We start from the raw sequence: 13,426 nt of genomic DNA on the forward strand, positions 1-13,426 counted from the left end.
TCCTGAACACATGGCTCGCTCTCTCTTTTCTGTCTCCTGATCTTTCTCTCTCTCTCTCTCTCTCTCTCTCTCTCTCTTATGCTCTCCATCTCCCTCTTTTCCTTCTTTGCCCCTTCCCTCCAGTCTGTCGGGTTTCCCCCAATAAACTCTTTTTTTTTTTTTTTGACTTTTATTTAATGAATATACGTTTCCAAAGTACGAATAATGGATTACTATGGCTTCCCCCCCATACCGTCCCTCCCACCCACAACCCTCCCCTTTCCCACTCCCTCTCCCCTTCCATTCACATCAAGATTCATTTTCGATTATCTTAATATACAGAAGATCAGCTTAGTATACATTAAGTAAGGATTTCAACAGTTTGCTCCCACACAGAAACATAAAGTGAAAAGTCCTAAATAGCACTCTGGCCTCAGAATCAGCCCTAAAGGCACTCGGATCTGGCTGAAAAGCCCATGAGAGTAGTTCAGGCATGGAAAGCCAAGACACTCTGGCAAAAGATCTCTGTGAGTGAGATCCCAGTGGAAAGAACAGGTCTTCAAAGAGGGAGGTGCCTTTCTCTGAAGGGAGGAGAGAACCTCCACTTTGACTATGACCGTGTCTAAACAAGATAAGAGTCGGAGAACTCAAGGGGCTTCCATAGCCTTGGAAACTCATAACTGGTGCAAAGGGAGATTACTGATGCCATAAACAGGAGTGTCAATTGGTAAAGTCAACAACAGGAGTCACTGTGCACTTACTCCTCATGTAGGATCTCTGTCCTTAACGTGCTGTACACTGAGGCTTAATGCTATAACGAGTACTCAAACAGTATATTTCACTTTGTGTTTCTATGGGGGTGCAAACGACTGAAATCTTTACTTAATGTACACTAAACTGATCTTCTGTAAAAAAAAAAAAAAAAAAAAAAAAAAAAAGAAAGAAAGAAATTATCAATTCCCAACTTGACTCTCACTGGGATTAAACATGACAATAGATCTGATCTGATTTCATCATCATTTAAAAAAAAATCATCTATTATTTTTCACTTTATGTTTCTGTGTGGGAGCAAACTGTTGAAATACTTACTTAAGGTATACTAAGCTGATCTTCTGTATATTAAGATAATCGAAAATGAATCTTGATGTGAATGGAAGGGGAGAGGGAGTGGGAAAGGGGAGGGTTGTGGGTGGGAGGGACGGTATGGGGGGGAAGCCATTGTAACACATGAGTCGTACTTTGGAAATTTATATTCATTAAATAAAAGATAAAAAAAAAAAAAAAAAAAAAAGAAAAATAATAGATGATTTTTTTTAATGATGATGAAATCAGATCAGACCTATTGTCATGTTTAATCCCAGTGAGAGTCAAGTTGGGAGTTGATAGTTTCTTTTCTTTTTTTTTTTTTTTTTTTTTTTACAGAGGATCAGTTTAGTATGCATTAAGTAAAGATTTCAACAGTTTGCACCCCCATAGAAACACAAAGTGAAATATATTATTTGAGTACTCGTTATAGCATTAAATCTCAATGCACAGCACATTAAGGACAGAGATCCTACACGAGGAGTAAGTGCACAGTGACTCCTGTTGTTGACTTTACCAATTGACACTCCTGTCTATGGCATCAGTAATCTCCCTATGCTCCAGTCATGAGTTTCCAAGGCTATGGAAGCCCCTTGAGTTCTCCGACTCTTATCTTGTTTAGACAAGGTCACAGTCAAAGTGGAGGTTCTCTCCTCCCTTCAGAGAAAGGTACCTCCTTCTTTGAAGACCTGTTCTTTCCACTGAGATCTCACTCACAGAGATCTTTTGCCAGAGTGTCTTGGCTTTCCATGCCTGAACTACTCTCATGGGCTTTTCAGCCAGATCTGAATGCCTTTAGGGCTGATTCTGAGGCCAGAGTGCTATTTAGGGCATCTGCCATTCTATGAGTCTGCTGAGTATCTCACTTCCCATGTTGGATCACTCTCCCCTTTATTTATTCTATCGGTTAGTGTTAGCAGGTACTAGACTTGCTTATGTGCTCCCTTTGACTCTTAGTCCTTTCATTATGATCAATTGCGAACTGAAATTGATCACTTGGACTAGTGAGATGGCATTGGTACATGCCACCTTGATGGGATTAAATTGGAGTCCCCTGGTATGTTTCTAACTCTACCATTTGGGGCAAGTCAGCTTGAGCATGTCCCAGATTATATATCTCTTCCCTCTCTTATTCCTACTCTTATGTTTAACAGGGATCACATTTCAGTTAAATTTCAACACTTAAGAATAACTGTGTATTAATTACAGAATTAAATCAGTCATATTAAGTAGAACAGACAAAAAAACTACTAAGAGGGATAATGTATTAAGTTGTTCATTAACAGTCAGGGCTATGCTGATCAAGTCACCGTTTCCCATAGTGTCCCTTTCACTTCAACAAGTTTCCTTTTTGGTGTTCAGTCAGTTGTCACCGATCAGGGAGAACATATGGTATTTGTCCCTTTGGGACTGGCTTATTTCACTCAGCATGATGTGTTCCAGATTCCTCCATTTTGTTGCAAATGACTGGATTTCGTTGTTTCTTACTGCAGTATAGTATTCTAAAGAGTACATATCCCATAATTTCTTTATCCAGTCTACCATTGATGGGCATTTAGGTTGGTTCCAGGTCTTAGCTATTGTGAATTGTGCTGCAATAAACATTAGGCTGCAGACCGCTTTTTTGTTTGCCAATTTAAATTCCTTTGGGTAAATTCCAAGGAGTGGGATGGTTGGGTCGAACGGTAGGGTTATCTTCAGGTTTCTGAGGAATCTCCAGACTGATTTCCATAGTGGCTTGACCAGTTTGCATTCCCACCAACAGTGGGTTAGTGTCCCTTTTTCCCCACATCCTCGCCAGCATCTGTTGTTGGTAGATTTCTGAATGTGAGCCATTCTAACCGGGGTGAGGTGGAACCTCATTGTGGTTTTGATTTGCATTTCTCTGATTGCTAATGACCTTGAACATTTTTTCATGTGCCTGTTGGCCATTTGGATTTCCTCTTTTGAAAAATGTCTATTGAGGTCCTTGGCCCATCTCTTAATTGGGTTGTTGGTTTTGTTTTTGTGGAGTTTCTTGATCTCTTTGTAGATTCTGGTTATTAACCCTTTATCTGTTGCATAGTTTGCAAATATTTTTTCCCATTCTGACGGTTGTCTCTTCACTCTCCTGACTGTTTCTTTTGCAGTACAGAAACTTCTCAATTTGATGCAATCCCAATAGTTAATTTTGGCTTTGACTGCCTGTGCCTCCCGGGTCTTTTCCAGAAACTCTTTGCCTGTGCCAATATCTTGAAGGGTTTCTCCAATGTTCTCTAGTAACTTGATGGTGTCAGGTCATAGATTTAGGTCTTTAATCCATGTTGAGTGGATTTTTGTGTAAGGTGTAAGGTAGGGGTCTTGCTTCATGATTCTGCACATGGAAATCCAATTTTCCCAGCACCATTTATTGAATAGACTGTCCTTGCTCAAGGAATTAGTTTTAGATCCTTGATCAAATATAAGTTGGCTGTAGATGTTTGGGTTGATTTCTGGTATTTCAATTCTGTTCCATTGGTCTATCCTTCTGTTTCTGTACCAGTACCATGCTGTTTTGATTACAACTGCCCTGTAGTATGTCCTGAAATCTGGTATTGTGATGCCTCCGGCTTTGTTTTTGTTGTACAAGATTGCTTTAGCTATTCGAGGTCTCTTGTGCCTCCATATAAATTTCAGCACCAATTTTTCCAGATCTGAGAAGAAGGTCTTCGGTATCTTGATTGGTATTGCATTGAATCTATAAATTGCTTTTGGGAGAATGGACATTTTGATGATATTGATTCTTCCAATCCATGAGCATGGAAGATTTTTCCATTTCTTGGTATCCTCTTCTATTTCTTTCTTTAAGGTTTTGTAATTTTCATCGTAGAGATCTTTAACGTCCTTGGTTAAGTTTATTCCAAGGTATTTGATTGTTTTTGTAGCTATTGTGAATGGGATTGATCTTAGAAGTTCTTCCTCAGCCATGGCATTGTCTGTGTATACAAAGGCTGTTGATTTTTGTGCATTGATTTTATACCCTGCTACTTTGCCAAACTCTTCTATGAGTTCCAATAGTCTCTTGGTAGAGTTCTTTGGGTCCCCTAAATAAAGAATCATGTCATCTGCAAAGAGGGATAGTTTGAGTTCTTCCTTCCCAATTTGTATCCCTTTAATTTCTTTTTCTTGCCTAATAGCTCTGGCTAGAACCTCCAGAACTATATTGAATAGCAGTGGTGAGAGTGGACATCCCTGTCTGGTCCCAGATCTCAGTGGAAATGCTTCCAACTTTTCCCCATTCAATAGGATGTTGGCTGTGGGTTTTTCATAGATTGCTTTGATTGTATTGAGGAATGTTCCTTCCAAACCCAGTTTGCTTAGAGTTTTCATCATGAACGGGTGTTGTATTTTATCAAATGCTTTCTCGGCATCTATTGAGAGAATCATATGGTTTTTCTTCTGCAGTCTGTTAATGTGGTGTATCACATTGATTGTCTTGCGCACATTAAACCATCCCTGCATACCAGGGATAAATCCCACTTGGTCTGGGTGGATGATCTTTCTGATGTGTTGTTGCATTCTATTGGCGAGAATTTTATTGAGGATTTTTGCATCTATGTTCATCAGGGTTATTGGTCTGTAATTCTCTTTCAGTGCTGCATCTTTTCCCGGCTTAGGAATTAAGGTGATGCTGGCTTCATAGAAAGAGTTTGGGAGGATTCCCTCTTCTTCAATTGTTCTGAATAGTTTGAGAAGAATTGGAGTTAGTTCTTCTTTAAATGTCTGGTAGAATTCAGCAGTGAATCCATCTGGTCCTGGGCTTTTCTTTGTTGGGAGGGCCTTTATTACTGTTTCAATTTCTGTCTCAGTTATGGGTCTGTTTAGGTTTTCGATGTCTTCCTGGTTCAATTTAGGTAGGTTGCATGTGTCCAGGAATCTATCCATTTCTGATAGGTTTCCCTGTTTGCTGGCATACAAGTCCTTGTAGTAATTTTCTGATGATTCTTTTTATTTCTGTGGTGTCTGTTGTTACATTTCCTTTTTCATCTCTGATTTTATTGATTTGGGTCTTTTCTCTTCTTTTTTTAGTTAGTTGGGCCAATGGGGTGTCAATTTTGTTTATTTTTTCAAAAAACCAGCTCCTCGTTTGGCTGATTTTTTGTAATGTTTTTCTTGATTCAATCCTGTTGATTTCTTCTCTGATTTTAATTATTTCTCTTCTCCTACTAGATTTGGGTCTGGTTTGCTGTAGGTTTTCTAGATCCTTGAGGTGAATAGAAAGCTCATCTATTTGGTGCCTTTCCAATTTCTTGATGTAGGCACCTATTGATATAAACTTTCCTCTTAACACTGCTTTTGCTGCGTCCCATAAGTTTTGGTATGTTGTGCTGTTATCCTCATTTACTTCCAGAAAGTTTTTGATTTCTCTTTTGATTTCTTCTATGACCCATTGTTCATTCAGGAGCATGTTGTTCAATCTCCATGTGTTTGCGTATGCTCTAGGGATTCCTGAGTTGTTCATTTCCAACTTCATTCCTTTATGGTCTGAGAAGCTGCATGGTATGATTCTAATTCTTTTGAATTTGCTGAGACTTGCTTTATGGCCTAGTATGTGGTCAATCCTAGAGAAGGTTCCATGTACTGCTGAGAAGAATGTATAATCTTTAGCTGTAGGATTGAAAGTTCTGTATATATCTGTTAGATCCATTTGGGCTATAGTGTCGTTTAAATCTACTGTATCCTTGTTGATCTTCTGTCCTATTGATCTGTCTATTTCTGAGAGTGGAGTATTGAAGTCCCCCAGTACTATTGTATTGGGGTCTAAGTCTCCCTTTAAGTCCGTTAACAACTCTTTTAGATAAACCGGTGCCCTGTAGTTAGGTGCATATACATTGATAATTGTTATATCTTCCTGTTGAATTGATCCCTTAATCATTATGTAGTGTCCCTCTTTGTCTCTCTTAATGGTTTTTGTGGTAAAGTTTATGGTGTCTGATATTAAGATGGCTACGCCTGCTCTTTTTTCATTTCTGTTGGCATGGTATATCTTTTTCCAGCCTTTCACTTTCAGTCTGTATGGATCTTTGTTGGAAAGATGTGTTTCTTGTAAGCAGCAAATAGATGGGTTTTGTTTTTTAACCCAATCAGCCAAACGGTGTCTTTTAACTGGACAGTTCAGGCCATTCACGTTCAATGTGATTAATGATAAGTGGTAACTTTGCCCTGCCATTTGCCAAAGATAAGTTCTAATATATGCTTTGAATTCCCTGTGATCTTTTGCTGTGAGCTTTCCTTCCTTGGTTTCCTTCCTTTACCTTCTTTCATATTGATGACCGTGTTTCTTTGTTTCTGTGTGTAACACATCTTTAAGCATCTTTTGCAGGGCTGGACGAGTGGCAACAAATTCTTTCAATTTCTGTTTGTTATGAAAAGTCTTTATTTCACCTTCATTCACAAATGATAGCTTTGCAGGATATAATATTCTGGGCTGGCAGTTGTTCTCTCTTAGTACCTGGGCTATATCTTGCCATTCCCTCCTAGCTTGTAGAGTTTCTGATGAGAAGTCAGCTGTGAGTCTGATTGGAGATCCTCTGAGAGTAATCTGACGTTTCTCTCTTGCACATTTTAGGATCTTTTCTTTATGTTTCACTGTGGAGAGTTTAATTACAACGTGCCGTGGTGAGGGTCTCTTTTGGTCGTGTTTATTAGGGGTTCTGTGAGCTTCCTGTACTAGGATTTCTCTGTCCTTCTCCAAACCTGGGAAATTTTCTGCTAATATCTCACTAAAAAGGCCTTCTAATCCTTTCTCCCTCTCCATGCCTTCAGGAACTCCTAGAACCCGAATGTTGGGTTTTTTAATAGTATCCTGAAGATTCCTGACAATATGTTTTAGATTCCTAATTTCCTCTTCTTTTCTTTGGTCTGACTGTATCCTTTCCTGTTCTCTGTCTTCTAAGTCCGATATTCTCTCTTCTGCTTCTCCCATTCTGTTTGTAAGGCTCTCTATTGTGTTTTTCATTTGATCTATTGAATTCTTCACTTCAGTCACTATCCCAGTTTCCTGTTGTACTAGTTGTTTCGTTTCATTTTGATTCCTCCTTAATATTTCATTTTCACGAGAGAGATTTTCTATCTTGTCCATTAAGGATTTCTGTAGTTCAAGAATTTGTTTTTGAGAACTTCTTAATGTTCTTATCAATTTTTTGAGATCTGCTTCTTGCATTTCTTCTATGTCATCATCCTCATAATCTTGAATTGGGGTGTCTTTTTCATTTGAGGGCTTCATGGTGACTTCCTTGTTTTTATTACCTTGGTTTTTGCGTTTGTTATTTGTCATATTGGAGATATTTGGTTTCTTCACTGTGGTGCTTTTTCTTGTTATACTATGACTCTAGATTAAGTGGACTATCTGTTTTTGATGGAGCCTTAGGGCTTGAGATGGGTGTGGCCTGAGAGCTCTGTTTGGTGTGCCAAAGGTGACACTCCCAGGTTAGGCGTGGTAAACCTCTCTCTCTCTCTCTCTCTTTTTTTTTTTTGATTCAACAGGGAAGTTATTCTGCACAGCTGAACAAAGTTGGAGGTAGTTAGCAGGCAAATGATATACCCACAGGAGCCAGAGATCAGAAGCTCTTTCCCAAGGACCACACAGGGAATCTGTTCGGCCCTTAGAGTGGGCTCAAATTCTCCTTCAGTCTCCCACTGGGTTGCCAAAGTTACGGAATTGTAGCGTCTCTGGAGAGTGCTCACGTGAATTCCGTGAGTTCTCTCCCCCACCGTCTCTTTTTTCACAGTCTCAGTTCAGTAGCACCATAAATTTACTAAGTCCTAATCTCCTGTTAATTCGCCCCACCCAGAGTCAGGTTTTACTGCTAGGCTCAGGGCCGGTGCAGACCTGAGGTCGCTCTGCTTATGACGTATGTCCAAGATGGCGCCTGCTCTTTGTCTTGCTCGCCCTTGAGAGGTGAGCGGAGAGAGAGAAACCCGTGTCCGTACCAGTCCCTTTTTTTTTTTTTCCCTCTCTCTCTCTTCCAGTTAGCTTGGTGAAGTCCCCCCCGCCCCGGGGGTCGTTCCCTCTAGTCTTCTCTCTCCGCTTGCCTGCCGGTGTCTCGGGTTATTGAGGTTCGGCTCACCTCGCGTTCCAGCGCTGGTGTGTTGAGTCTGCCGCTGATGTCCCGAACTGTGGGCTCCCACGCTCTCCACGCAGGTCTGCTCCCCTTCCAGCGCCGATGTGTGGACTCGGAGCCCTGGACTTCCCAAGTCTCCACACTGTTGCACTCCCCTTCGAGCACTTGCGCGCAGCCCCTGCAGCTTCCGCGGCTCCGTCCCGCGGCTCGGTCCTGCGGTTCGGCTTTCGCACGCGGTGGGCGACCTTGTTCTCCCAGTAGGTCCTCCGATTCACGCCCACTGGATCCAGAAGAGTTTTGTCTGCAATATTTTCCTGGTTCTTTTTTCTGAGGCTACCGTAACTCCCCTTTTATTAAACTAAATTTTCCCGGACTATCGGTGCGCGCCCTCACTATTCCGCCATCTTGGCTCCGCCCCAATAAACTCTTTAACGTAAAAAAAAAAAGTTAACTGTAAAACTAGTTCTCAGTTTGTGTGTGTGTGTGTGTGTGTGTGCAAACTGTTGAAATCATTACTTAGTACAGAAATGGTCTTTTGTGTACAAAGTTAACTGAAAATGAGTCTTTATGGAGAATGGGACTGGGAAAGGGAGAGTGAGGAGGCGCAGGGGTGGGAGTGTGGGTGGGAGGGCGGGTATGGTGGGAAGAATCACTGTATTCCTGAAGTTGTACTTATAAAATTTGTATTCCTAAAAAATAAATAAATTTTTTTAAAAAGAAATACAGTCTTCTTTTCTTTCTTTTTTTTTTATTTATTTATTTGACAGGTAGAGTTACAGACAGTGAGAGAGACACAGAGAAAGGTCTTCCTTCCATTGGTTCATTCCCCAAATGGCAGCCATGGCAGGCACTGCGCCAATCTGAAGCCAGGAGCCAGGTGCTTCCTACTGGTCTCCCACTTGCGTGCAGGGGCCCAAGGACTCGGGCCATCCTCCACTGCCATCCCGGGCCACAGCAGAGAGCTGGATTGGAAGAGGAGCAGCCGGGACTAGAACCCGGCACCCATATGGGATGCTGGCACCGCAGGCAGAGGATTAACCCAGTGAGCCACAGCACCGGCCCCAGGAAATACATTTTTCTTATTTTTTGTCTTTTAATTCCATTTTTAAGAACTTCTTGAATTTCCTTTATACCATGATCATGGTGATTACACAGAGATTTCCTTAAGAAAATTTCCTGAATTGTACATTTACAATTTGTGTAAATCATTCTGTGGATTATCATGCAATAAAAAGTTTTAAATATGGGGCCAGCATTGTGACGTGTAACATAGAGTAAAGCCACCACCTGCAGTGCCGGAATCTCATATGGGTGCCGGTTCAAGACCCAGCTGCCCCACTTCCAATCCGGTTCCCTGCTAATGCATCTGGGAAAGAAGTGGAAGATGACCCAAATCCTTAGGCCCCTGCATCCACATGGCTTCAGATCAGCTCAACTCTAGCCACTGCGGCCATTTGGGGAGTAAACTGGGATGGAAGACCTCTCTCTCTCTGCCTCTGCCTGTAACTCCGCCTTTCAAATAAACAAACAAATCTTTGGGAAAAAAAAAAAAGTACAGAAAAACAATCAGATGGGGACACAAAATCAGTAAAAGTTCCATGGAGGGCGGGCTGGCGCTGTGGCATAGCGGGTAAAACCACCATCTGCAGTGCCGGCATCCCACATGAGCACCAGTTCAAGTCCCAGCTGCTCTACTTCTCATCCAGTTCTCTGCTATGGCCTGGGAGAGCAGCAGAAGATGGCCCCGGTCTTTGGGCCCCTGCACTCATATAGGAGACCCAGAAGAAGCTCCAGACTGCTGGCTTCAGATCGGTGCAGCTCCAGCTGTTGCAGTCATCTGTAGAGTGAGTCAGCAGATGGAAGACCCTCCTTCCTTCCCTCTCTCTCTCTCTGCCTCTCTGTAACTCTGCCTTTCAAATAAATGAAAAAATCTTAAAAATAAATTAAAACCTGTTAAAGTGAAATGAACACTATGAGAAACAGTGACTTGATCAGCCCTTGCCCTGACTGTTGATGAACAACTTAATACGTTATCCCTCTTAGTATTTTTTTTTGTTTGTTCTACTTAATACTTTTGGTTGAATACTGTAATCAATACACAGTTATTCTTAAGTGTTGAAACTTAACTGAAAAGTGATCGCTGTTAAATATAAGTGTGGGAATAAGAGACGGAAGAGATGTGCAATTTGGGAGAGTTAGAAACATACCAGGGGATTCCAATTCAATCCCATCAAGGTGGCATGTACCAATGCCTTCTCACTAGTCCAAGTGATCAATTTCTGTTCACAATTGATCATAATGATAGGACTAAGAGCCAAAGGGATCACATAAACAAGACTAGTGTCTGCAAATATTAACTGATAGAATCAAAAAGGGAGAGAACGATCCAACATAGGAAGCGAGATACACAGCAGATTCATAGAATGGCAGATGTCCTAAACAGCACTCTGGCATCAGAATCAGAATCAGCCCTGAAGGCATGCGGATCTGGCTGAAAAGCCCATGAGAGTATTTCAGGCATGGAAAGCCAAGACACTCTGGCAAAAAAAAAAAAAAACCCTAAATGAAAGATCTCTGCGAGTGAGATCCCAGTGGAAAGAAGAGGTCATCAAAGAAGGAGGTACCTTTCTCTGAAGGGAGGAGAGAACTTCCACTCTGACTATGACCTTGTCTAAATACGATCAGAGTTGGTGAACTCAAAAGGCTTCCACAGCCTTGGCAACTCATGACAAGAGCCTAGGGTGATTACTGATGCCATAAACAAGAGTGTCAATTTGTTAAGTCAACAACAGGAGTCACTGTGCACTTACTCCTCATGCAGGATCTCTGTCCTTAATGTGCTGTACATTGTGATTTAATGCTATAACTAGTACTCAAACAGTATTTTTCACTTTGTGTTTCTATGTGTGTGCAAACTGTTGAAATATTTACTTAATATATGCTAAACTGATCTTCTGTATATAAAGAGAATTGAAAATGAATCTTGATGTGAATGGAAGGGGGGAGGGAGAGGGAAATGGGAGGGCTGCGGGTGGGAGGGAAGTTATGGGGGGGAAGCCATTGTAACCCATAAGCTGTACTTTAGAAATTTATATTCATTAAATAAAAGCTAAAAAAATAAAATAAAATAAAAAAAGAAACTAAAAAAAATTCCATGGAGGGCAATTAGCAAAAGCTCTCAAAATCTTATATTAATTTTATTACACTTACTTATTGAGTTAATAAATTACATTTGAATGAGATTATTTGAATTATTAATAAAATTTGAATGAGACAAAATTGTATGCCCTTTCACTGGTATTCTCCAATAAACATGCACTTGTAAAAGTTTATATGTAATAAGCACATTCAATCAACATGATAAAGGCTAAAAAAAAATCTTAAAAGGTTCATCGCTAGGGATTTGCTAAATAAATTGAGACTTCAACAGAATTGAAAACCAAGTAGCCATTAAAAAGAATGAAATATACATAATAGACATACATAAAAGGAAGGCACACAGATACAGTGTTAATTTTTTAAAAACCAGCAAAGCAGATAAATACACTAACTCACACACAGGTGTTACCATTTTTTTCTGAAACATAGATTATATGTATATGAATGCATACATGGTATCAACATAGACATCTTAACAGCTTAAAAATAAATCTGGTAGTTATTTTAAGCCATTATAACTAATTTAAATTCCCTTGCATTTTTATTGAAATACAATTTTAGTGCCTTTCAGAAGTAGTAATTTATCATTTCAATTCTTATACATATTTTACTACTACTAAGCCTTTTATAAAAATAAGATACAACATAGTACCATAGCCTGGTTCCAACTTAAAATGTTTTTCTATATAAAACAAATTCAGTAAATAATCCAGGAATCCACCATTGATCTGAATCTTCTTTCTGGTTTTCTCTCAAGAAATCTAGAAAAAGCCTGGAACTGTCACTGACAGACTGTTTAATAGAATCAATCAAGGCACAGGGATTAAGCACTGCTTATGACTCCACATCACACATTAGAGTGCCTGGGCTCAAGTTCAAGATCCATTCCACCTTCCAGCATCCTGGAAAGTAGTCAATGATGGCTCAAACAGCTCAGTCTCTGCAACCCATGTGGGGGGACCTGGACTGGGTTCCCAGCTCCCAGGCATTCGAGAAGTGAACGAGCTGATGGGAGAGTTTGATTTTCTATTTCTTTCTCTCTCTCCCTCCCTCACGCCTTCCCTCCCTCCCATCTCCATCTCTCTGCTTCTCAAATAAAATAAACAAACTTTTTGAAAATAACCTTGCTGAGTTCCTTGGTAATACTAGTAATAGTTTACAGATATGTATTTATTTATATCATTTTTATTCTTTCTGACTAAATTGTAAATAGACACATGTATATTTTGCCACCTGCTGTCAGCCTCTTACCTCTGTCTTGTATTCTTGGTTTTACTTTATTGAAGTCTTCAGACACCTCACCAAGATTTTCTACTAATATTCTAAATAAAAGATTAAGATCTTCTTGATTGAGACTAACCTGTGAAGTATCACATTAAAAGATAAATATATTTCATTTTAAAATGAAACAATTCTAACAAAGAATAAATTCCCTGTAATGAAACAAAGAATACTACTACAGAAGCTGAAAAGTTACTGAATCACTACTCACTCAAGTATTTCACTATTTAATTCATGATAATATTTTTATTTTCAAAGATAAAACTGTAGAAAAATGTAATTTATAAATCAGTATTAGTTCCACTAATTATACAATATTCACTAAAATTAATTATGATCAAAGATCTGAACATATTTTTAAAAAGCAAGAAATTCAGAAACCACATGATTTCCTTTTCTTAAACATTAAGACTTTCTCAGGGCCAGCATCATGGAATAACAGGTTAAGTTGATGCCTGCAAGCCCAGTATCCCATATGAGTGCTGGTTTGAGTACCAGCTGTTCCACTTCCAATCCAGCCCTTGGCTAACGTGCTTGCAAAGGCAGAGGAGGATGGCCCACATACTTGGGCCGCAGCCACTCACACAGGAGACCCAGACGGAGGTCCAGGCTCCTGGCTTCCACCCAACCCAGCCCTGGCTTGTGACCATTTGGGGACAGAACCAGGGGATAGAAGACCTCTCTCTCTCTCTCTTCCTCTCTCTCTCTCTCTATCCCTGTCCAACTCTGCATCTCAAATAAATAAAATAAAACTTAAAAAAAATAAGAATTCCAATGATATAAAAAGGATGTCTTCACCATGAAAAATAAGCATTTCTCTTACTGTTATAATTATCTCAGGA

General features: G+C 40.0%; 1 protein-coding gene across 5 annotated transcripts in view; it reads right to left on the reverse strand.

Moving 5' to 3' along the window:
* VPS13C (vacuolar protein sorting 13 homolog C) overlaps positions 1-13,426 on the reverse strand; it is a 207,616-nt gene that overhangs the window by 98,448 nt on the left and 95,742 nt on the right. For all 5 annotated transcript variants that reach the window (XR_007910408.3, XM_051822342.3, XM_051822343.3 and 2 more), the window contains one exon: positions 12,555-12,663. Coding sequence is in view for 4 of the 5 variants with exons in the window: in XM_051822342.3 (XP_051678302.3) it covers positions 12,555-12,663 (109 nt within the window). In the remaining variant the exon portion in view is untranslated. The remainder of the gene's footprint in view (positions 1-12,554; positions 12,664-13,426) is intronic.

This window comes from Oryctolagus cuniculus, chromosome 12 (genome assembly GCF_051225735.1).
Source record: "Oryctolagus cuniculus isolate XC-2025 breed Fujian yellow rabbit chromosome 12, ASM5122573v1, whole genome shotgun sequence".
In the NCBI taxonomy this organism is placed as follows: Eukaryota; Metazoa; Chordata; class Mammalia; order Lagomorpha; family Leporidae; genus Oryctolagus; species Oryctolagus cuniculus.